Consider the following 24,361-nt stretch of genomic DNA (forward strand, 5'->3'; position numbering starts at 1 on the left):
TAATATATATATACACAGTGGCTATAGGTTTAATTTCTGCAGCATTTTTGGACTAATCATATGACAACCTGCTGCCAAAATCCTTTGAGGTTGGATCAGTCTGTGCTCTCTGTTCTGATGGCTGTGCAGCAGCAGAGCTCTTTCCTCAGCCCAGGCCATGTCCTCAGCCTGGTAGACATCACCTCCACTGCCTTCCCCAGTGTGTGGCCCTGTACTCAGCACCGGTGAGGCTGTGCCTTGAGTGCTGTGTTCAGTTTTGGGCCCCTCACTGCAAGAAAGACATGGAGGCCCTGGGGATGACACTGTGAAGGGTGTGTAGCACAGGCCTTGTGGGGAGGGAACTGGGAGTGTTCAGTCTGGAGGAGGCTCAGGGGAGACCTCCTTGCTCTCTACAACTCCTTGAAAGGAGAATGTTGTGAGTGTTGGCCTTTTCTCCCAGGTAACAGTGACAGAATGAGAGGGATGTAACGAGTAGTGAGGGGATGATGCCTAACGTGCAGATCTGCCACCTGAGGCCTGGAGGTGACGTGTGCTCAGCATTGCTCAGCATTGCTCAGCATTGCTCACTGCAGGCACCCAGACAGCCCAAATTGCTCCGTGGCGGCCGGGCCCACTCGCGGGTACTGAGCCGCTCCCAGCAGACGAAGCCTGTGCACTACAGGCAATGCTTATGTTTTATGCATGTTACTCTGCTTCACCAGTGCCAGGGGAGCAGCTGGCAGACTGACTGAGCACGGCCACAGCCTGTCCACAAAGCACAAGCCTGGTTTGAAAGGCCTATAGCTGTGGAGCTGTGACTCAGCCTGGTCTGCTGCAGCTGCAGAGGCGGGCAGGTGTTGGCGTCAGGATGGCAGTGCAGCTGCACTCTGTATAATGTGCTCTGTGACCGCTGTGACCAAACACCGCAGTGTCTGAGGTAACAAGGAGCACCGCTGCCAATGGCTGCTGACCCAGCCACTTTGGCGTTCCCTCAGTGTCCCACTGACAGAACCACGCAGGGCCATCCCGCAGTCAGTACAGAACCCCCCTGTGCTCACTGTAGAAATAATAGCACCTGTTGGCACAGCTGGGCATTCATCAGCCAAAATGTGCCCAAACCCTCTCTGCAGCAATGGCTGAGTTGGCAGTTTGTGCTGTCTGCACACCTGAACCACACATGGCCCCAGGCAGGTTTGTGGAAATAAGACGGATTTGCAATTTAGGCAGTTTATTCTTAGTTAACTACAGCCAGTTTACTTAATTACGTTCCTCCTCATTACTATATTTTCTTGGCAATAATGTTTTGCTGCCTGCCATCCATTTGCCTGTCTTCCATTGCTGCACTGAGCCCAACCATCCCTCTACCTGTGTGAGGTATCTATCTGTCTCCAACCCTCCTACAGCCAAGGAGCAGCAGCCCAAGCCCAGCCCTTGCCATGCACTGTCTCTTCGCCTTCCTTCTGAAGTGTTCTCAGCCTCATCAGCCCAGCACCTCTACACCTCAGTCCCCAGTGAAGCTGCTGAGTCGTGTCCTTCATTTCCACTCCTGCTCCTCACAGCGGTGTGCTCTACCTGTGAGCCCCACACCCATCTGTTAGTGCATTTTCAGTAACTATTAGTGTATTTTCCTCAGTGGAGGAGGAGTAAAAAGAAATACGCATATGCACAGCAGCATTAATTACTACTGCTTCTTTCTGCAGTAAACCTTGAGCCAGAGCCACTGAAGACCAAACACTGAGTCCTGACAGCTTAGTGAAAAGAATTTATTAGAAAACGTTAAGCACTACACAAAACTAGTTCTTTCTTTCAGTAGACAGCACTCCGGCCTCATGCTACAAACACCGTACAGTAACTGTGTACAGCCACTGCGCTCCCAGCACACATCTTATCTTCAGGATGAGACATTCAAGCAGCATGCACAGCGAGGCAGTGGGAGGAGTGCAGGGAAAAACGCTTCTGATTTGCCTGAGTTCATAGAAAGTACAGTTCTGTTGTTATTTATTTCCCTCAAGGCAACGTGGACCAAATGGGTTTTGGATACCACAGAGGGACGGGCTGGGCTCTGCGCTCCCAGCACTTGCCTTCAGTATTAGTGCATGCACGAGTTTCAGTACAAGACTTTCAATAAATAGGAATACAGCTCTCATACCATCTTAACAGATACATGGCCACAAGGTTAACGTACACACCTTCATGGGCAGTCACACCAACAGAGACCGAACTGCTTTTGGGGAAAAACAGGAAGAGTCCATGTATTAAGGCAATAAGTAAGGTTTTTGTTTGTAAATTCAGCATAGAAATTGCAATGAATTGCATATCTTTTTCTGTCAAGTTCTGAAATATTCCATTGTACAAAGTAAAGTTCTTGATCACATTCTAATCCATCCCATATTCTTCGTGCTGAAATACAGCGGAGGATCACTACAGCCACCGCCCCACCAAGATGGCGGCATGTGGCAGCTCAGGACCCAACAGGAGCTGCAAAATGGGATCGGTGACCCCACATCTCCAGCTCAGGCACTACATCATCACCCACCCCCCATCCATTTCCACCTCTCCTTTATAAGAAAGACACATTTACATGGCTCCCGAAGGGAGCTCTATATGAAGGCTCAACTGTATCAAGGTACAAAAAGTCATTAAAACCCCAAAATCCAGAGAAGTAAAATGCAATAAAAATCAGTACACATGGCGTGATAAACCAGGACAGACATAGCAATCATTTGCTACAATTCTCCAAAGTGCCAACCTGTCCTGGCTTAAAAGAGCTCTCGAACTCATACAAACTGCTGCCACACTGTAAAACTGAGGCTTCTGAAAACACTAAAACCTGGCTCAACTGTAGAAAACGTATGATAGCAGTTTCTAATTTACATAGTACTTTTATTTAGGCACACAAAAATAAATACAGACACTCAAAGGCTTCATTAAGTCTGTATAAAGTTATAATTGAGAAGCATCACATTCTTATTTTTCTTTTACCGCTGTACCTCCCTTAGTTCAGAAGTTACTTACAGGGTAAGAGTGGGCTCTTGGTTAAGAAAAGGTGACTTGGGGAATTACTGGCTGTCAAGACAAGCTATGAGGAACATCTCTGTCTGCATGGTTTGCTGGTGAAGCAGCCCCTCAACAAGGCAACGCAGCCAGGCCTGAGGGCAGCGCTGAGGTGAAGCACCTCTCCCTGAGGAAAGCATTTCTGTCTCAGAGTGAAGCTCAGAGAAAGGCTCCGTTCCTGCTCAAATGTGGAAGGATTCGGAGCTTGTATTGATCTCAGCAACCCTCACTGCCGCCCTCTCAGTAACACTCGCTCTACATGAGGTGAAAGCATTCTTCTAGCACATTTAATGACTCCGGATCTGCTTTCAGAACGCTTGTGGTACCTCCGCTAACCTCTCTAGAGCAAGTGCTTGAGGAAGCATAAAAGCCGCTGCACTTATGTGGTGCACTTCCACTGACGGCAGTCAGGTGCTCCACGCTCCAGGCCCTGGCTAACAAAGGGAAGAAGGGCACAGCTCAGGTTGGTACACCTGACAGTCTCTGAGCAGCCCAGGAACCAACTCCAACTTTCCTTGGTCTTGCTTGAAGAAACAAGGAGCTGGTGTGCCCGAACATCCAGCTGCAGCACAGAAGCTCCCGCTGCTGTGTTAGCTGAGGGCAGGATTAGGCCTGAGCTGAGGTTGTCGGTGTGTGGTGGGTGACTGAAGGCATTCAGCACATAAAAATTCATCAAGTTCATCCCACTACTTTGAAACAAACGGAAAAACGTCACAAACAAAACCGAGCAGCATAACTTTTATTTGGTGTTACAACAGATCGGCAGCGCCCTTCAGCTGGGGCACCGAGCTTTACTGTTCATGGTTTTTCCTTTTAAAATCCAAACAGTTCTTCTGTTCAGACAACTCCATGTGCTCTGTATATACACACTGCGAGCCCTGCGGTCAGCCTGTCCATTTAACGCTCAAAGCATCTGTCAAGGCAGTACATTATTTAATCTTCGCTATCACTGAGAAATCAAAACAAAAAGACTCCCTCGTCATCTGACCGATTAGATGTACTGTACATACCTGGTCCAAAAATCAACGTATTCAGACAAGTTTCTAATTTAATGCACTGCCATTGAAGTCAAAATGCTGTACATCTACGTATCCACACAATCGTACATTCCTAACGATTCTTCTTTACACCTTTTCTTTTTTTTTTTTAAACATCTGCTCTTAAAAAGGAATAAAGAAGTGGCCCTGCAGCTCTGCATCTCTTTAGAACAAAACATCATATACTACATTGAAAAATCATTTATCAAACCCAGATTCAAAGCACAGCCGTGTCCGATTTTCAGCGAACGGTTTGTGATGAAATTGCACTTTGCAGAGAGAATAAAAGTAAGAACTGAAACGACATCATTTCCTCTCATAGGAGACCGCCTCCTCCGCGCTCTTTTTCCGTGAGTGTTTGTATTTGTCTACATACGCTCGCACCAGATTGGCCACTTTTGCAGAATTAACTTCTCCACTCTTGCTGTGACAAACCTACGACAGTTTTAAAGAAGAAAGAAACTCTTCAAATAGTTGCAGTCAGGCATCGCTTCACAGTATTTGGTCTCCCAGCAGCCCACGTCTCCATGTAACTTTGGACGGCGCCAAAACTCCACAAGTAACTACCTCCCAATCCCTGCTCAACTCTGCCAGTCAATAAGTGAGCTCTGATCCCAGGAGCTGGACGAGCTCATCTGAACAGAGAAAGGGTGTTTTTGCTTTTCCTGTTCTCCCTCCCAGCAACTACGAGCTGCTCCCACATGGTCAGAAAATCCAACCCAACCCAACGTCAACTGGAACACCCGCATTTCATGCCTTATCAATAGACAACTTACTTTATCTACAGCTTTCCGCACAATTTCCTTATATTCTTCCTTAGTGATGTCTTTATTTTGGTAGAAAGGTTTAATAGCCAGTTTGACTTCTTGTGCTGCTTTTTCTTGAATTAGCAATTTCTGACAAAAAAAAAACAACCCACAAACAGACAAGTATTATTTTTTCAATGCCTACACGTGAGTTTATCCATCACAGGATTTATCAGACAGAAGTCTCTACAAAGGACTAGAAAACCTATTCTCCCCTTACTCAAATTCCAGCACTTAGGAGAAAGTTTTTACTGTGTTTACTCAGTATGGAACGCTGTCCCACAGCATTTACAGTAATACTTGTAATAGAGCTGCTTTAAAGACCACATTCCAAAGAGCTGCTGGTTGGTTATAGCCCAGAGCTGCCACAGCGTATCACACAGATGACAGGATGAGGTGTATAAAGGGATATACACAAGAGGTGCTACCAGGGTCTCAGAATATAAAAAAATTATATATAGGCATATTACACATGCACATACATAGACATACACATATAGACACTGTGAACTTGCCTGGTCCTTCTTCGAGCTGTCTGCGCTGGCTTCCACTGTTACACTTGCTTTGTTTTCTCCCAGTTTTACAGCTGCATTAGAGCCCTTCACGTGGCTCGATGACGTCGCGTTGCCAGAAGTTGGTCCCTGAACAGTTCCCACATTTCCCAGGACTGCTGCTGGAGCAGGCAAGGCTGGAGCGCTCATGTTGTTACTTACATGAGCAGCATTAGGAATACCCTGTTTTTAAGAAGCTATTGGTAGTTAAAACATTCTCATACTGAAAGATAACACATCTTTCTCCCTCTTTCAGCAGCTACCGTAAAAGCATCAATAGCACACGCTTTGGTTCATCAGGTCATTTCCACACTTCATCATTCTGGAAAATATGCAAATATTATCAAATCTACTCAAAAGACAGAAAAATTTGAAAAGGAAGGCATCCACCACACTACTGCTACAATAGTTAGATTCTGGCCCCAACGGAGATCCCTGTAACAAAATATACTGCGCAGAAGCAGGGTGGCCTTAGTGCATTCTGAAGGAACCTTACAGCTACAGAACGTCTTTAATTGTCACTGAAGAGAAAAGGAGGTCTCTATTCCGTACACGAGATTAATGCCCAGTGAGGTTGTGGATGCCCCCTCCCTGGAAACACTCAAGGCCAGGTTGGATGGAACTTTAAGCAGTCTGGTCTGGAGGGAGGGGTCCCTGCAGATAGCAGGGGGTTGGAACTAAGTGATCTTAAAGGTCCCTTCCAACCCAAACTGTTCTCTGGTTCTATGACTCTATAATAACGATGCTGCTTTGAAAACATTTATTTTCATGTTTGTTACCAGCGTGAACTTCTATGGGAATCTCAAAAACGTCAACACCTATTGTCTACTCAAGGCTAGAGATGAACTGCTGCTCCTTGAAGCACCTGTACCTGTTCTGAAGGAAAAGCCATTTACTACGCATTTCCAGACATCACCAAAGGGCACCACGAGCACTGCTGATAGAGAACAGCAACAGATACACCAATGGGTTTCCTAACAAATGCCTCTATGTTGGGGCAACACACAGTCTTTACAGCGCTGTGCCTACTGCCTCACTAGGTACATTTCACAGTGGTTCACAAAACACATCCTGGCTTCTTGTGCTTTAGCGATCAAGTGTATGGAATTTCCAACTGTGAAAACATTTTAATTACAGACAGCACAAATGAAACCAACAGGTAATCTACGGGCATTTTAGTTCAAATAGTATCTTGCTGTTTCTCTATTCAGGCATCTCATATGGCCCGCAGCCTCACTATTTCCCATGGAACTTTTCCTCCTGAATACATGAATGGTTAACAGCAGCATTCTGTTAACATCACTACGTTAAGAATTTATCAATACATTTCACATTTTCAGGTATTGATGAAAACAGGCTTAGAAATTGTTGTTCTAGAACATTTTTTTCCACCTGCAATGCAGGGCAAAGCATTTTAAATTAAAGCAGGTGGCCTGCAACAGAAGGGGAGGACAAACCTCACTGAAGCCCTTACTAAGCCTATGTACATCACAGACTGATGTTAAATCTCCTTCCAAGGCCATTCACTGTTTCGGAATCTGTTCATTTTCCTTTCTCTGATACAAAAGCTCTTAATATAAACAGCTGGCTACAAGAGGACCTAACGTACACAGAAGACGTTTTAGGCTGTCTTGGAAGGCACAAAACAATGCCCAAGCACAGCAGAGTTTTTGAAACTTGAGTAATAAAGCAAAAGTTAGGTCTCAAATAGGGCACCCAATGCCAGGAGAATCTTGCAAGAAGGGATAAGTAAAGCTTACCATAGAAAACTTGGAAATTATTAACAAAAAGGCTCAAAAGATTAAACAGAATAGAAAATGTGGCAGTGGAGGTGGGTTGAGCTGAGACAGTGACAGTTGGAGAATGGAAGCGTGGAATAAACTGATGCCATGAAGTACTTGATAACTTTCCTCTGTTCATGCAACAAACCAAGGGATGAGAATTGCAACAAAGGTGTTGAGGTCACTTTCTCCAGGCTGCAGAAAGGGGATTCAAGCATCCCCTGATTCTGAAGAGGAAAATTTGAAATTGATTATTCCCAAAGCTAAAGAGAAAAATGTAAATGGACAATAGAGAAGAATTTTCAGTGTTCCATTACCAGCTGGAACATCTCACTACCACAAACAAAACAATGGTGGTGCTATCTAAAAGCTACGATCCCCTAATGATTCTAATTCTCATGGACACTTCTGCTTAAAATCTGATGTGTGGTGAGAGAAGACAGGCAAGAGAGAAAGAAACTGCAAGTATAAGTTTATCAAGTTGGTAGTATTAAATTTAAGAAACCCTTAAGTATGCCAGCCACTTCAGTAGTGCTCTTTTTCCATGGCTTCTGATAAAGCATACCTGCAATTGTTTTCCATCTTGCTGTGAAGCAATGTAGTTGACTTGTTGAGATGGTGGGGGTGGAGGTGGAGGCGGAGGTAATCCCTGAGACAAGTTTGTGGGAGCAGCTACCTGTATGAGAGGCACTCCGGTATGGAGATGCATGGGCACTGGAGGGGGGATGTTAAAAGGATTTCGTTGCATATTCATCATAGGAGGAGGGACACCCACGGGATATGGAAACATATTCATAGGCTGGTGCTGTGCATTCACTTGTGGCATTACATTCATTTGCTGCTGCATCATATTTACTGGTAACTGAGAACCATCACTTTGCTGGTTGCCTTGGTCTTTGAGGTTTGGATCTATCAGAAGAAAAACACAGATAATATATGAAGCAGAAAATCCATCTTTTATAAAGCAAAATGTGGAAGTAGGTCGTCTGAAATCTTCACTAAGCACAGAGTTTCAAAAGGAGTTCTCCATTTGAACATTTCCAAGATACTGCATCACATTATTGCCCAGTACTTGTCACCAGACACATCGCTGGGCTAAGTGCTCATTTCTGAGCTTAAAAAAAGGTCACCTTATTATGCAGGTCTGCATTCTGAATTTCCATGTACTCTTCACTGTTCCCATAGCACAGCCAATACATTATTCCACCACAGTGAAACAAAAATTCTCTCCCAAGGAACAGAAAGACAACAGACCTCGTTTAGTTCTTGTGCTATTGGGTAAGCTACATTTTTTTTTTTGCTCTCTTTTGTCCATGCGCTCACTGCCAACCAATTTTGAAAGATGTCAATATGCAGAAAATCATTTAAAAACCCTGTGATGGTGCAACAGGTAAAGTTTGGAAGTAAAAAACTAACCTCTTGGGGGTGACACTCTTCAAAATGACTTTACTATGTCAACCCTACCTTTAGCAGAAAGTAAAAGTTACAGTGTAAGGTATAAGCAGTGAGCCTTTAAGAAGTCTAGCAGCTAGGTCTGAGCTATGGATGAGGGATTATAAATCTGGATGCATTTCTCATTCCCTCAGAATCCCTTCCTTGAGGAACCCTTTCACAGCTCATTCAAAGGGAACAGCATCTAAGCCCTCATGCTTCACTCTGGTCCAACGCTCCTTTAACAAGGCCAGCTACAGCAGGTTGCCCAGGACCACGTCCTGATGCCAAACAAGTCTGTTTTGTCCAGTTTTGAGAGCGTACCCTCATCTGGAGTTTAGAATCAAAACATTAGTATGACTAACCCAAACTATGGAAAATAATGTCTGCAAAATGCACGATGCTTGCAATTAAAAGGTTTGGTGTATTTTCCTGCAGCAAACTGAAGGTTGTCAAATTCGCCTCCAAATAAGAAGCTTTTGATGCAGCTGCCTCTGAGAAAAACACCACTGCTGGCATGTAGGATAAAAATGGATAAAAACAAAAGACAAAGCCACATGACAACATGAAAGGGCAAGCATGGTTGCCTTCAGAATTGGTTTTGTGATTTTTAAATACAATTTACATCTACCATTTACTTCAGAGTGTTAATGATCTGTAGATAACTTAACTAGCATTCAGAATGAACCCCATCCACAGGAAAAAGCTTCTCTAGAAGCAAGATGAATGTCCATGTAATTATTTATCCAACCTAATATCTACATTGTGCATCTGCACAGGCAAAGCTAAGACTCCCTGAAAAAACATTACCTTTTTTAAAAAGCAGGCAGATGCTAAAGGCAGCCACAAAGAGGATGTTTTCTCTTCAGCTAAAATGATTTAAAGTTGTACTCTTTGTTGTTGCCTGGTCTGTAAGCTACGTAAAAATTCTGACCTAAAGCAAAAATCAAAAAGCTATCAAAACCCTGACAGAACACTATGAATCCACACTCCACATTGCAAAATTACTATGAATTCACCCCCAATTTGTTTTGAAGAACTAAGCAACAAAAAGAACAACATGAGTAGAATTTAACTCATCTACTGCATCTGCAACTAAGCTTTGTTTCAAAACTGCATGTACCTTGTTCAAGTGTCTCTTCTTCTTGTCTAGTTCCCCATCCAGACTGCGGGCTTGATGAGTTCCGTCCTCTTCTTGAATAATAATTCTGCACATCAGCAGGTAAAGTCTTTCTAACAGCCCAGCTGGACGCAGATGTCCACCCAGATCTATCAGCAGGTGTATCAAAAGAATCCTGTTCATTCTTACGCTTGTATGGCTGCTGCTCTGAGAACCTTGTAGCCTCATTCCCAGAACCATTTGAGTTCCCTGAGAGAGGTTTTCTACTCTGCCAGTGATTTTCACTGTAGTCTCCATATGTGAAACCGCCTCTTCCACGCCCACCTCTGCCACGATGACCTCTTCCCCTATTTGGAATCCAACCTGAACCAAAGTTCTTATTCCAAGACTGTCCTGAATTATCATGCCTGCTGTCTTCCCAATGAGGCCTGTCTCTGTTCTTGTGTTCAGGAACGGAGTTTATCCTTTCCATTACCCAGTCTGGACAATCATTCCTCCTCTTGTCTGGAGAACACGGAGCATCACTGGTTTTTTCCATATTGTCCTTCTCCTTTAGACTTTCATTCTGTTTCTCTTGATCATTTCTTCTGTATCGATCATTTCCTCTGGGACTCCTCCAGCTGTCATTTGCCCATTTATCTTTCCAACGAGGTGAATGACCATCCCTCTCATTTCTAGAGAATGAGGAACCTTTATTTCTTGTCCTTGATTGTGATCTTGACCTAGATCGTGACCGGGACCTGGATCGGGACCTGGACCATCTCCTATTTCTTCTCTCTCTACCACGATCCCTTCTCTGACAATCTCTATCACTACTTCGAGATCTAGATTTTTGTCTTGGAGATGAATCCCTTGTTCTTGACCGAGAAGACGATCTCCTCCTTTCCCCAGCAGTTTCCCTCTTGGGAGATCGAGATGGTGTTTTTCTCTCATCTTTGAGTGTTTCTCTTTTCGGAGACTGAGATAAGGATCTCCTTCCCTCCCTGACAGTTTCCTTCTTGGGTGATCGGGAACTCCTCTCTTTGGTTGTCTCCCTTTTAGGAGATGGTGACTGAGATCTCCTGCTATCTCTCCTAGAAGGAGACCAAGTTGTTGATGGTGAATGAAATCGAGACCGTCTTGTTCGAGTCTTTTTATCTTTTTTGGGTTCTGATGGACACTCTCCTTCTTGGCGAACAGTTTCACCTTTTTCATCAGAAAATCCTGAAGCTGATGTAGAGTTTGCTGCATCACTCTGTAAGGAGTCCGTTTTTCCCTGCTCTATACTTTCAGCTGGTGGCAACTGTTCAATCTGAGGTTCGTTCTGGTCACTGCAAAATGAGTCACAGTCCATTGGTATCATTTCATTGTTATCCTCACCAAAATGTTTACGTTCAGCATTTATCGTCGGTGACTCTGAAGTTCTGTTCTCTTCACCCTCTGGCACAGGGCTTTCTTTTAAGGCTTGCTCTGTGTCTGTAGAAGCATTGCATATTAACCCATCTAATTCCTTATCTTCATCACTTTTAACATTCTGAGTGTTTGCACTTGCACAGTCCATTACTGTCTCTTCATCTGCCTTAGCATTATCTACTTCTACGGTTTCTGTATGCTCATGCAATTCACTTCTGGGGCTCTCTAATGGCTGATCTTGTTCCAAAGGCTCTGGATGCTCCACTAATTCATTTTCTTGACTAGTTATTGGTTGATGCATTGTTGTTAATGTATTTATATTATCAAGTAATTCTTCCTGAGGACTACACATCTCGTGTGAATCTTCAAATGTTGTATGGTCACACAGTTTATCTCTGGGACTTGTCTCTGTTCCCACTTGTTCAAGAGTATTTTCACAGGCATCCTGATTTCCAAGTTCTAAATTTTCTTCATTAAGATCTTTTATTTCTAATTCTTGATTTCCTTCTCCTACAGTCAATACTGTAGATTCTTGGACAGAAAAACTTACATCTCCATTGCCTGAAGTACCTTCCTCATGTTCCCCTGTAGTTTCCTCAATTTCTGCATGTTCATCACAGCTTTCCAATACATCAGCAGATTCTGTTTCTGCATCATTTTTCTGTGGAAGGTTTGCACTACTGCTTTCGTTATCAGACTGCTGGTCTTTATCTACCGTTAGAACTGCTTCGGACTCAACATCATCATCATCATCGTCATCCACTGAATCACTGGAGGATTTTTCAGAACGTGCAGAACTTCTCAGTTTCTTTTTAGCCAGAGGTGTTGGTTGTTTACCTGCTCTTTTAGTATTTCGTTTTGGAAGAACATTCTCTGATTCTGAAGAGGATTTATTCAGAGGTGGATTACTGCCATCAGGGGCACTGCACCCTGAACTGCCTGACCGAGGTGAGCTCCGAGACTGACTCAGAGTCTCATTTTTGGTGTTCCGTGTAGACCTTCTTCTAGGAGTAGTATTAACAGACTTCCTTCTAGCTCCCCTAGTGCCAGATGAACCTGATGCTTGCTTTTTCTCTTCTCCTTCTTGGGCACACGCAACAGCATATCCTTTCCCTAAAGATTCTAATAAAGGCAGAATACCTTAATGCTTGGTAATAAACATTTACACAGATACAAATAAGAGCATAAGATGACACTCCTGTTTAATGGATATTATCAAACAATATACAATGCAGTATGAAATGCTGCCACAGCTTAACTAGCTAAAATCAAGTCCACACCACCCCAGTGCAGACTCTATTTAAAGAACGGAATCAGAATAACAAAAATCAAATACTAGGCACCAGGAGATGCAGCAGTGCTGACATAGCTATATGGACAATAACAATATTCCCAATTATACCACATTTGTCCCCACGTGTTTCCTCTCTTATGCTGATATAAAAAACTGGATAGGGAAGGAACACTCACAGAATGTGCCCAACATCCACAGGGATTCCTCACATTCAACACCTATCAGAACCACTAGCGAAATCTGAAGACTCTGCCTCCTATTTCCTGCATGATCCTCATAGGCATGAAGTCTTCAAGTCAAATCTGAAGATTACTTAAATTTTAGTCCACACACTAAAATGTTTTAAGTTTCAGTGTTGATGTCTGTCTTCCACTTTGTCCACAGCATAAAGAATCTACTACATTAAATAACTGAACTCCACTTTAGGTATGGCAAAAGCGTATTTACATAAATCAATTTATCTGCTGTCTTTTTAGCTTGGTAACCTCACACTTCAGAATCTCACCTTTAGTAGAGAAAATGTTCAATGCTTGTTTAAAGTATTGTTTAACTTCTCACCTGGGCAGGTCAGAAAAAGTATTTGAAAATGTATATTTAAAAAACATATCCTTTTTCTTTCCCTTGTAAAGATTCCGTTTCCCACTTCTCCCAGAAGACAGCATAAAGGCATTTACTTTCACACTCTGCCTTAGTAGCTGAAAATGTCATCAGTATTTGCAAATCAGTTGCAGAATTATCAATGGTAATTAATCTGTTCTAAATTGTCCAATACTGAAAAGTATTTTGGAGCTTAAAACACTCTTCAACTAATAGAAAAACTGATTACTTTGCCCTCCATTTCTGGTACACGGCAAAGAAGCCTGACAGTGTAAGTGAAAAGGAGAAGGGAAATCAAGAGATAGAAGCTACCATACGCTCATTACTACTAGAAGCAGAAACAGTTAAGCATCGGTTAAACTGACAAAAAAGACAGAGGAAGTAACCTATTTTTTTTTACTGGCAAGTGGGGAAGTGAAATAAATACATTTAACAACATGGACTATGAACTTATTAGCATTTCTTCAATCATCCTCCTACTTCATTCTTCTGCATAAGTTACTTCCTTGAATCAAGTAGGCCAAAACAGACCAAAATCTCTCCCATCTTTTTCCTACTCGTCAAATGAAAGTAGCCTAATTTCAAATTCAAAGAAGGTCCAGTCAAATCCAGACTTAAAGGACAGTGCTCTTTTGTTTCCACTTCTGAAATTAGTGCAACCAATGGGAAGAGAAGCAACATTCCAGCTGAGTATGGAGAGATTGCAATTAAAGCAACTGGGGAAAGGTAGCTCCTTCCATATCTTGTCTTGTGCTGAATTCTTGTCACACTTTGGAGCTTAAAGCACCTCTGCAAATTTCTGCCCTGTTGAGTTTGCAAATATACGGATCCATATGTTGCAGTTTCCAGACTATTCTGTTCAGTCAGGAAACGTACCACTGGAATACATCAAGCAACTCAGAATGTATCATAATGCAGGGTATCTTTAAATAGGAAAACGAGCTGTAACATGAAAGAAAGCTCTGAATTTAGGAGCTGAATTAAGTTCCTAAATCCAACACTTGTTTTCCGTACGGTTCAAGTTGTATACTCCAATTTCAGAAATAAGCTGATTTCGAAACAGCCATCGAACTTCACAACATTTTGTTCCCAACTGCAACTACGTACACTCTGCTTTGAATTTTGAGCATCACATTTTAACAATACTCCACATTAGCTATAAAGAAAACTTACAAAAAAAAAGTTTACCCAAGTTTTCCAAAGGCCTGATATTTGTTGGAAGAACCGTCCCTGCCACTGCAGTGGAAGTGAGAAGAAAGGTCTCAGCTTCAGCTCCATAAGACACTACAGGAGTTCTGTAAAAGTAAAATCGTTAGTGTTAGTTGTTTGCAGGACGTTTTGGAAAGAATGCATGAAGAATATTATGCAAACACAAGACCTCTACCTCACAGTGTAGAGGGAAACACACAGCTGACAGAAAACAAAGCTTTCCTTCTTTCAGGCTTACTGTAAGGTCTAATCTGGTAAAACAGTTAGAAGAAAGTATGGTATGTTAAAGCGATGTATACTTCAAGTCAAACACAGCTGTAACAAAGAGAGTATTTCAAATTAGTAGACTATGCTACTGGAAGGACAATCCTGAATGCTAATACAGCACCTCAGTGTGAGAACAGTGTTTTTTTCCTGCAGAAATATGAGAAAGGCTGCAAAAATTTAGCTGCAATTTACTACTTTTAAGCTACCATTGAGTTGAAATTAAACTTTCCCCGAGGGAACGTGTGTGTAAAAAGAAATACATAACTTGCTACTTAAATCCCAAGTGCAGCTTGTAGTTATAATCAAAAATCTCTTATCCAATTTCTGTAGTCCATTTTACGCCACAGGCAGAGGTATGTTGTAGAATTAATACCAAAGAGAGCCACTTTGACTTTTATTATTATTATTATTATTATTATTATTATTATTATTATTATTATTTTACCTTAAATCTGTTTTTATACTTCTGCTTTAGATTCATGAAAATATCATTAGGGTATGTTTTAATGCTCATTAATCTGCTCTCTGGCAACAAATTTCTCGTGTTTTGTTTCATTCCTCTTGCTCTTTCTATATCAATTTGATTACAAACAGCCAGAGAAGAAAAGAAAGAACAACCCATGAAGGGAAGTCAGAGTCAGACTGACATCAGAACAAACACTCACTGGTCTTTAATGATAGAAATGATTTAAAGAGCTCAGATACACGACCTTGCAGATTAAGTGGAAAAACAGGTGTAAGCTTGCATTTTTGTGAGAAGTGACAGGTGCACATGTAAATGCAGTTACTGTGCTCATACAGCGATCACTGGAAAGTACTACAAAATACAGAAGGATACCCACTCACATAAAATAGCATGACACACCTTTCAACTCTAGCAAGCACTGACGAATAGGACAGTTCCAGTTCTTGTCTCTTCTGCCTGATCATTGCACTGACTTCTGTGAATTCTGTACTAAAATACAAATATCACGTCATTTAATAATACATTTTTACTATTAGAATTCCTTATTGAAATAACTGCTTTTATCAATTGCTATTTTTCAAATTAACTGTATTATAAATTTCAGCAGCTATGATACAAGCATATGCATATACAGTTTGAAAGGAAAAACAGTCGTAGAAAGGGTAACATAAGTCCCAAATATACTTTTAGGCAGAGAAAATGTAAAACAGGACATAAAATATGTGTTCTGAGGAGCTGAAAGATGGGGGAAACTTTGTACTTCCTTTGTTTGTGTTGCATGTTTTCCATGTATGGATTTTACATTTATGAACTGTTGAAAAAACACCAACAGTGCTCTGTTTATAAGGTCACGTTATCCAAATAATGTTATTCTAGGCTATTCCTCAACTAGTCTTTTCCTCCTCCTGAAAAACATCTGCCGTGCTCTTTAAATCCTAAGTTCATCATGCAAAATCTTTGCATCCATTCAAAGTGTTTCACTTGGAGTCACCAAACAACAAGAAAAACCCACGATTGTTTCTGCTACAAAACAGGAGATTTATTGTTAGCTCTTTTACTACCTGCTCTGGGAATAACAGGAGTAGCCCTATTCTATTCCAGGCTTCAATTCTGAAAGTAGTTGAAATATGAGCTAAACTCCTATTAAAATCAATGAAATCAAGAGCACAATCTTAAATATTTTATGCTGAATACATAGGAGATATTGGGATGCTGATTTAACTGCACTCACTTTGAAGTGTTTGCAAGTGTTTATCTTTTAACTGCTGATTTGTAACAAATATAAAAGCAGTAAAACTTCAAAATATTGCAAGGCAGTGACATACAGATACAGAAGCAGAAGGAGCTACAGTATCTACATACAGTAACCCTAATTTTACTTTGAGCATTTGTATACACTAACCAGTCATTTCTACAGCTAAGAAAGGATTCTTCATTGGTACCACTGGCTGGAAGCGTACTATAGAAACCAGTCCTGAAGCACTCATTCCAGCAGCTCTGTCTTCTGGTCTACAAAAAAAAAACATAACATGCAAAGCAAAATAATCAGCGTTTAATACACCAACGTGTACTGAACTAACAAACTAACAAAAAAACTAACTAACAAATACTGTGTTCAGTAAATAACTTGACTCTGCTGCTGTGCACTGGGCTGGCTACTAAAAAAGCCCTGAACAATAATCCTCCAGACAGCTCCCAGACTGACACGCTAATCTACAGTGACCTCCTTTTGCCATGTATCCCGTCACCTCAAGGGATAACGCCAGCTGGAATTTGAATGAGACATTCCTATTCATTGCCTATCATCCATATTTTAGGATGAGAACTCACAGGAAATATTTACTCTGAAGAAAAATCAAACTTTGTAAGCAGACATTCATTATTTACGTCTCAAGTGTGTAGCCATTTTCTACATGATCTATGATACTTTGGAACAGAAAGCCAGCTGACAGTACCATTATCCATTGCATCACAGCAACTTTCTCCTAAGATGTTATAACAACGTTTTAAAGATGCTCTGGTTTTGACCATTAGCATCTTCCCCCCCATTACAGAAGAAAGGGGTTTCCAACCGTTCCACAGACATTTTCATAAAGTGCAATTAGAAAATGAGCGCTTTCTTTCAAATGTTGAACACACAGTGGATAATTAAATTAAACACTGAACGTCCTCTCAAATGCCCCATTCCCTGGAGACTTTCAAGGTGAGGCTGGACCAGGCTCTGAGCAACCTGACCTAGCTGTGATGTCTCTGTTCACTGCAGGGGTGTTGGACTGGATGGCCTTAAATGTCCCTTTGAATTCTAAGGATTCTAAGATTCTAAAATGAAATCAATTACATACAACTACCTCATGCAAACAAGTTTACGGGTTAACTACCTACAATCAGGAAAGCACTGATCCAAGCTGAGTGACAGAAAGCTTACCTTTGCAGACAGAGCCTTCTTGTTTTGTTTGTCAGACAAAACATTACCTGTGTGAAACAAGAAGCAAAACTGTGATCTAGACTTCAACGTTTTAGCTTTTAAACTGGTTGTTACAATTGTTAACACAGTAAGATGCTAATAAAAAAGCATCTCGAGATGATCTGCAATGTGTTTACACAACTTCAGTAAAAGGAAAATCTTCAGAATAATCTCCATACATCAACTACTTCTCATTGCTTCCGACACTTGTTCATTTTCAGGAGTTATGAATACACAGAACAGTACCCACCAACTGAGCCTCATAATGTTGCTAAGTGCTTCTTGTTTCTGAACTCTCAGTAAAAAGCCTTCCTGGTCTTTGCTTACCATTGGCTGTGAGTCAGCAATGCGTTAAATAAAATGACCTTACACTGAAACTAAATACAGCTCCTTTGTGACTGAAGTGGAAGAGGTATCTTCCCAGTAAGGGGAGTACAGTAGTTCCTGATACTGCGACTTTGTTCTTCCAAGCTTCAATTCCCTGGCGTTTGTTTTATATGTGCAAATATAAACAATAATGATATAATATCAAAGAAAAAAAAAAAAAAGGCACATCAAGAAAAGCAATACAAGAGTTGCACCATAAAATCCAGTAATTCTAGCAAACAGAGAACAAATAACAACTTACTGTATTTTTTCTTTACAACTTTCCTCCATTTTGCTGCTAAGGGCCCTCTGTCCGAACATACAGCTCTTCTGCAACATTAACGGAGTTTAATTATTATACAAACTTTTAAACTTAAAAATGATTTTAGTTTCTGTAAGCTTTTGGATAATTCCAATTAGAATGTTGAATATTAAGTGCACTACCAACCTCAGGAATCTTCTTATCTTCACATGGCTATATTTTTCCTTATTCTGGGTACAGCATTCCTCCTCATTCTTTCTCTTTTGCTGTTTTTCTACATGAATCTGCATCGAAAAAACGAAGTCAGTCCAGTTTAGAACCTTAGGAAACACAGACTATAAATGTATTCAAGCTCCCTTAAGATCTACACAGAAATAAGCTCAAACAGAAGGCCTTGGAACTATTCTCAGATCATTGCTTCCTTCATCTCGCAGTTTACAGATTTGAAGATTTTTTTTCATCAAATGGAGGAAAAAGTTGCTTCATTGGCTGCATTTCCATTCGCTACACATTTAATTTTGCCTTTTTCTAGAATCTCAACCTTGTTATTTTTTAAGCTATTAGTGTTCTAGTTATTGAATACCACGATGGGCAAGCAGCCAGCACTGCCCCCTGCTAACACTGACCACCACGTCAACAACTCTCAGTACAAATTCCACCCGTCCCTACTGCTCTTTTTCAGAGTAGGGCTCTTATTCTTTGTCTACTTTTCATAACGCAGTTCAAAACTGATTTTGATAAGGCCTGGAAACTCTTCCAAATGAAAACTTCAGCTCATCTGCCTTCAGCTGCTTCTGTGGTTCTTAAGAAAAAAAAACAACAGAACATGATACTGCCACCCTGTTGCTCTGCAGTTGAGTACCTGGGGCTCCAGAAGCACAAGAAATGGCCAGGAGGAACCCATTCCCTAAGCATGGCCTAAAGCAAAGCCAGTAGCTTTGAATTACTTGCAACCACAAGTTTACCACAGAACCTCAAACCGTGAGTGAGAATATCAGCATCTTTCTATATGTGTTTTCAAGATGGTCCATCACTATTTAAATTTCTTGACTGATAACCTGCTCTGCACAGCAGTGATTTTCAGAACTGAAAGGTGAAAAGATACAGAAATTGAGGCTAAGCAATGCTTAGCATTAACTGATCCCTCCTCCATTTGTTTGTTTTTGTCCCTGAATTGGAAACCATGAACATATAAAATTTCTCTTAGCTTAAAAGAATATACAAGATCACATGCTTATTAATTTAGCACTCGTTTACATAACCTAGTTTTAAAAAGTACTTGGAGAACAAATACTGTAGCTCTATTCCTGGATAGATCAGGAATGTTCAAAAACAGTAGGCAGCACCAATAACAACATTATGATTATTATTACTGTAAACATTTTGTTTCAAAAAATTATTAGAGCAATTCCTAGCTTCAAGTACGCAATATAAACATTACAGCTGTAATTATTTCATTAAGGAGTTTTATTTAACACAGACATCAGAATAAAAGGCTGCAGCTTAATTCACACGTTAATACAACTGAAGCTATGTAAGAAAAAGTAGGCCTGAAACGTACCTTTATCTGATCTTCTAATGCACCAAGCTGACATACTGCTCGAAATGGTCTGCGATCAATAGGACATGAAGCCTGCGTCTGAAAAATTATTGTTCCCATTACAAAATTTATAGTAAGCTATGGAAAATCTCAGGTTTGGGTACTTTTATCCAATAATATAGCAGCTAACAGAACTAGAGGAAGGTAAATCCCTAGTAGGTAATGCTGGTTTATACCAATGCACAAATATTGTCTTCACTCTTTAATGCTGAGCACAGAACATTAACAAACACTAGGAATAAAACAGTTCATAGCTACAGAATGCAGGTGGGGACAGATATCATACACAGCAGTTTCACTTCTTAGTTTCAGTCCTCTAACAAGTGTGGAGCTCACTGGCACATCTCCTGATGTTTGATTTCTGTTCAAAAGATACTGGAGGATTTAAAAGATGCCCACTACATTGTGGCACTTCCAATACTGATCCAGAAGCAACAAAACATGAGAAAGTCCCCATATACAGCCAAGAACCACAATGCACTGCTGGTCTATCGCATGTTGCCAGCACGTGTTTAAGACATAATTATCTTCCCGTGCTTACCAGTTCCTCCCACAATTTCAGTAAACGATACTGCAAACTGACACTATTATTTAGTGGCACTGCCAGCAATAGGACTGAACAAATAAAACACTAAACTCCCAACAGCCCACCATCCAGAAATTCACATGAATGGAGGTAAAAGAGCTGAAAGAAACCAAGCTCAAACCAGAGCCAGTCCCCTTCCACACCGCTTTTCGTAGCATCACAAAACTGGACAGATCAAAAGCAAATGGATTTCTGCTCCACTTACGCATCTATCTGAATGCACCACTTCTCCCCTTTTTGCAGGGAACAGATTCCCGTGTTTAAAACAGCTCAGGTTTTACTTTGCAAGAGTGAAACAAGGTTATTTTATCCTAGATACACTCAGAAGAATAAAATATTAATAACAAAAAATTCAATCGAAACTCGTCCCAGCTGGATGACAGAATCCACTTTCAGAGAAATCCATATGAAACCAGATAGCAGCTTTTGCTGCTACAGAATCATTTATTCATTTTAATTCCACATACATGTCTATTGGTCTTCTCCCCCTCACCCCCAGCCTTCACCTTAGGAGCCATTAGCAATGCAGTTCTGGTCTTAAAAAACGAAATGAAACAAACAACAAATTCAAACACAAAACAAAGTAAAACCAAACACCCACAGAACGCTACATGTAGCCTTCAGCTCTAATTAACTCCCTGCGCAATAACCAGTATATGAACTGTATTACTTGCACCCTTAAGAGAACTCTAACACTACTTTTTATTTATGCAAGCAGAACGTAGTGTTACAGCTGCACTTGCAATTACAAGAAACTTGTACGTGAACTCTGCCCTGAAGTTCAGCGATGAATTTCTAGTCTTTTCATCAGGACTTTTCACTTTCCAGTTGTTTCTCTTCCTTTCTCCATTTCGGAGTGCTCAACTTCCTTATGATTTATGTAACCCAGTCCCCAAGCCTTGACCATCTGGACAGCTTCCAGTTTCAACTGAAGTAGACAGAACAGCTAAACTGAATTTAGGAAAAAAAAAAACAGTTAAAAACCCCACCAGACAGCGGTACACGCATGAAAAAGTAGTCAAACACGGTAAGTTGAAGTCCTTACCTCCTCCGTATGAAACCCCAATATTTCACCCCAATTGAAAGCTATTCCCCCTATTGTGGGAGTTTGGATTGTTCCTGCTATGTTAAAATTAGCATACTGGACAATTAAGCAAGAACCCTGAAGGCTCAGATTGCAACAGCAGTTTTTGTCCTGTATTGAAGATACAGCTACCCTTGCAGTAATGGGGTGCCCAGCTGGTGCACCTGGCAGCATGAACCTGCTGCAAACTTCTCAGTAAGCACCTCCATTCATACTTCTATCTATGACTGTCAAAGACAGGAGGAGACAGTTTTCCTAGTAGTTCTTGGTCCCATTTCCAGATATATAGGTTAAGTGAAAGTTCAGTTTCTGCAAGACAATCTGTTTCCACACTGAGTTTACACATGAATGCTAAGTTATGCTCACAAGTTTACACCATGGTAAGTTATGTTTATTCACAGCAATGACATGTCATAGAATGCAAAGTATTACTAGCAGCAGTTCAAGTGACAAGCATTTTTACTCCACTAGGAAAGTGTTCACTTTTACATGACCAGTTTTGCCCAGAGAAATGCTTAACAGTTACATATGGTTATAAGAAACAGAAAGAGAGGAAAACAAACTGGAAGAATCAAAAGCTACAGTCAGGCTCAGGTATGTTCAGAAAGACCTGATGTTGTTTCTACCCCTACCCACTTGCTTTTCATAGCTCTAGTTTGCAACACACCTCAAGAGAATTCGCAAGAGAAATCCCAGAAAAGACAGGCCAGTTTCAAGTGCATCACACACTGCCCTGTGTTCTCCAACAGGGTATAAGTGCCAGAAACTGTGAAGAAATTCAGGTTACTTTGTCTATGCTACACTTCCGTATAAACACACGCCAGTGAAAATGGAGGCAACAAAAAAATTCTTCTGTCCTTTTTCCCCAATAGCAAGGCCAAATTTATGCTACAGGAAGAAGCTGGGGGATAAGAAAAGATGTCTATACCCTTACAATAAGAAAGCATAAAGAGTGGTGGCCTTCCTACTCATCCCTATTGTTATTTCTGGAAAGATGGCTCAGTAAACAAAGGTGACATCAAGACATCCTTTTATTCAAGGCAAGTCATCCCTTCTTCTCTGCTTTAGTTTCTATCCAGGAAGCATTATGAAATATAATGAATGTACACCATCCTTCTGGGGGGAAAAATACTTAAGAAAAATAGCCATTGATACACAATGAGTCCACACAGTAGCTGTCACTTTTATTGTGCAAAACACGGTATGTGCATCAGAACCTTAGAAGAATTATGATTCCATACTATATCTTAATTTAACATAGATACCTAAAGCTTGGAACAAATAAAAACAGCCGATATTTACAAGTTCTATTCCCAGCACTACTTGGAGAAAAAAAAAGGTAATTCAGCACTGTCCAAAATACCTGCTTTATTCTCTACGCGAAACTACCTTGCAATTTTCATGTTAGAACTGGTAACTCTGCAGCAATCCCCTCTTCCACCTATCCTATGATATCTGAAGAATGATCTTCATACAGAGTGTAAGTACTCACAGAGCCCGTAACTCCCTGAAAAGCACCTGCATTTCTGCACCTGTTTCTAAGTTCTCTGAAAATACATTCGATATTATTTTAATTGCTTCCCATGATCCTCTAGCAAAATCCTGCTTTAGCTCTACAGGTGTAACTTGGTATTCAGCGTTCTCTAAGCTGCTACCACAGAACAGCAATCTCTAATCTGAAAGAGTCCCTTAATTTTAACAGCATCTCTTCAAACAGCATTTGAACAAAGCGATGAAGACAAAAGCTGAAGCAGTCACAGGTCTTGGGAATTCTTAGGAAGCTACTCAAACAAGTTCAAATTAACCCAAGTAGATCAGAAAACATTCCTCAACAACTCTGCCTCCATCTTCAGTGGTATGAGAGACCACGACGTACAAACAGCGAGAAACATCTCCTCACATTTGGGTGAAAAGATGATACCAAGAAGTACAGTATTTTCTAGAAACAAGTCAAGAAAAGCTCTAAGCAATAAACCCACCCAAAAAAGCCCCACAAAACTCTCAAAGCTTCTGTAGCCATGCTTTAGAAAAAGCACCTTTCCTACTGAAGCTTTTCTACTTTATTTTTTCAGAAATACCACTGCTGTACATGAAGATACAGAGCACATTAGACATTGAGACTGGAATCTGTTCTTATCAACACACTAATCAGTTACTATGTAAATAGCTGTTTTTTCTCTACTAAAGGCCCCCAGCTGGGAGCTTTTACTTCTTATCCAAAATAATCATTTGTTGCTGTTACACCCCATATTATATTGACAAGTACTAATGGAAGTGTCTGCCTTTAGGAAAGGATAAAATCACTCGTGACCTGTATGGGTTTGTGAAATTATGATGAACAATGTCACCATACTAGTTGACAGCTGATACCATCTTAATGGGAGAACCTGAACCTAAGCTCTAAAACATTCATAATTCTACACTGTGCTTCCCCAGCTGATTTGTTGGCTGTTGCATGAATGTACTTCACTTGATTAATCTGCCAAGACAAACAACGTATCGGAGAACACCTAATTTGAAAAGAACGTGCAGTTAGGAAAAAAAAAGTCCAGGTTTTCCACAATAGCTTCCGCAGTTTCTCCTCAGATGCAGTCTGTGTATTCATGACATCGATCAAGAAGCTTTTTGTTATTTTTCAGGCTTAGAGTTTCTTTGAACCCACTGCATGCTCAGCTCATACATACAACCCTCCTACTGCCCACAGCACTTCGTGCTGCAGCAGATCACCATGGAACATGATGCCACGTAAGCTGCTTTCTCCCTGTATTCCTTATGACAAAAGAAATCCAGATCAGAAAGAACACTAAGAATTGCAGTTACCACACAGAACACTTCAAAACAAAACAAACAAAGAAGTAACGACTGCTGTAAGATTAGAACACCTGCTAGAAATGGAATGCAAGTGAACTCTTTGTGCAAATTGCTTAGATGGGTTTTTTTTGCTGTTGTTTTTCTCCTTTGGACTGAAGGTGCACAGTCTGCTTGAATGTGCCCCAAAGCTTCAGAGAACTTACA

General features: G+C 40.9%; 1 protein-coding gene across 6 annotated transcripts in view; it reads right to left on the reverse strand.

Annotated features, from left to right (window-relative positions):
- Positions 1–1,728: 1,728 nt before the first annotated feature.
- The window catches only part of SCAF11 (SR-related CTD associated factor 11), a 35,881-nt gene continuing 13,248 nt past the window's right edge, over positions 1,729–24,361 (reverse strand). For 5 of the 6 annotated variants that reach the window (XM_015855006.3, XM_015855013.3, XM_032443227.2 and 2 more), the window contains exons 4-15: positions 19,638–19,715; positions 18,263–18,360; positions 18,077–18,144; positions 17,410–17,456; positions 16,387–16,493; positions 15,384–15,473; positions 14,231–14,337; positions 9,763–12,273; positions 7,774–8,117; positions 5,392–5,610; positions 4,847–4,966; positions 1,729–4,505 (exon numbers count right to left, since the gene is read on the reverse strand). In XM_015855006.3, coding sequence (XP_015710492.2) covers positions 4,377–4,505; positions 4,847–4,966; positions 5,392–5,610; positions 7,774–8,117; positions 9,763–12,273; positions 14,231–14,337; positions 15,384–15,473; positions 16,387–16,493; positions 17,410–17,456; positions 18,077–18,144; positions 18,263–18,360; positions 19,638–19,715 — 3,918 coding nt within the window. In that variant the 3' untranslated portion in view covers positions 1,729–4,376. Of the gene's footprint in view, positions 4,506–4,846; positions 4,967–5,391; positions 5,611–6,329; positions 7,436–7,773; positions 8,118–9,762; positions 12,274–14,230; positions 14,338–15,383; positions 15,474–16,386; positions 16,494–17,409; positions 17,457–18,076; positions 18,145–18,262; positions 18,361–19,637; positions 19,716–24,361 lie in introns of those variants that run through there. The other variant, XM_085536426.1, reaches the window with a different exon arrangement.

Source organism: Coturnix japonica, chromosome 1 (assembly GCF_054131305.1).
Source record: "Coturnix japonica strain WE chromosome 1, WE-NBRP24, whole genome shotgun sequence".
NCBI lineage: Eukaryota > Metazoa > Chordata > Aves > Galliformes > Phasianidae > Coturnix > Coturnix japonica.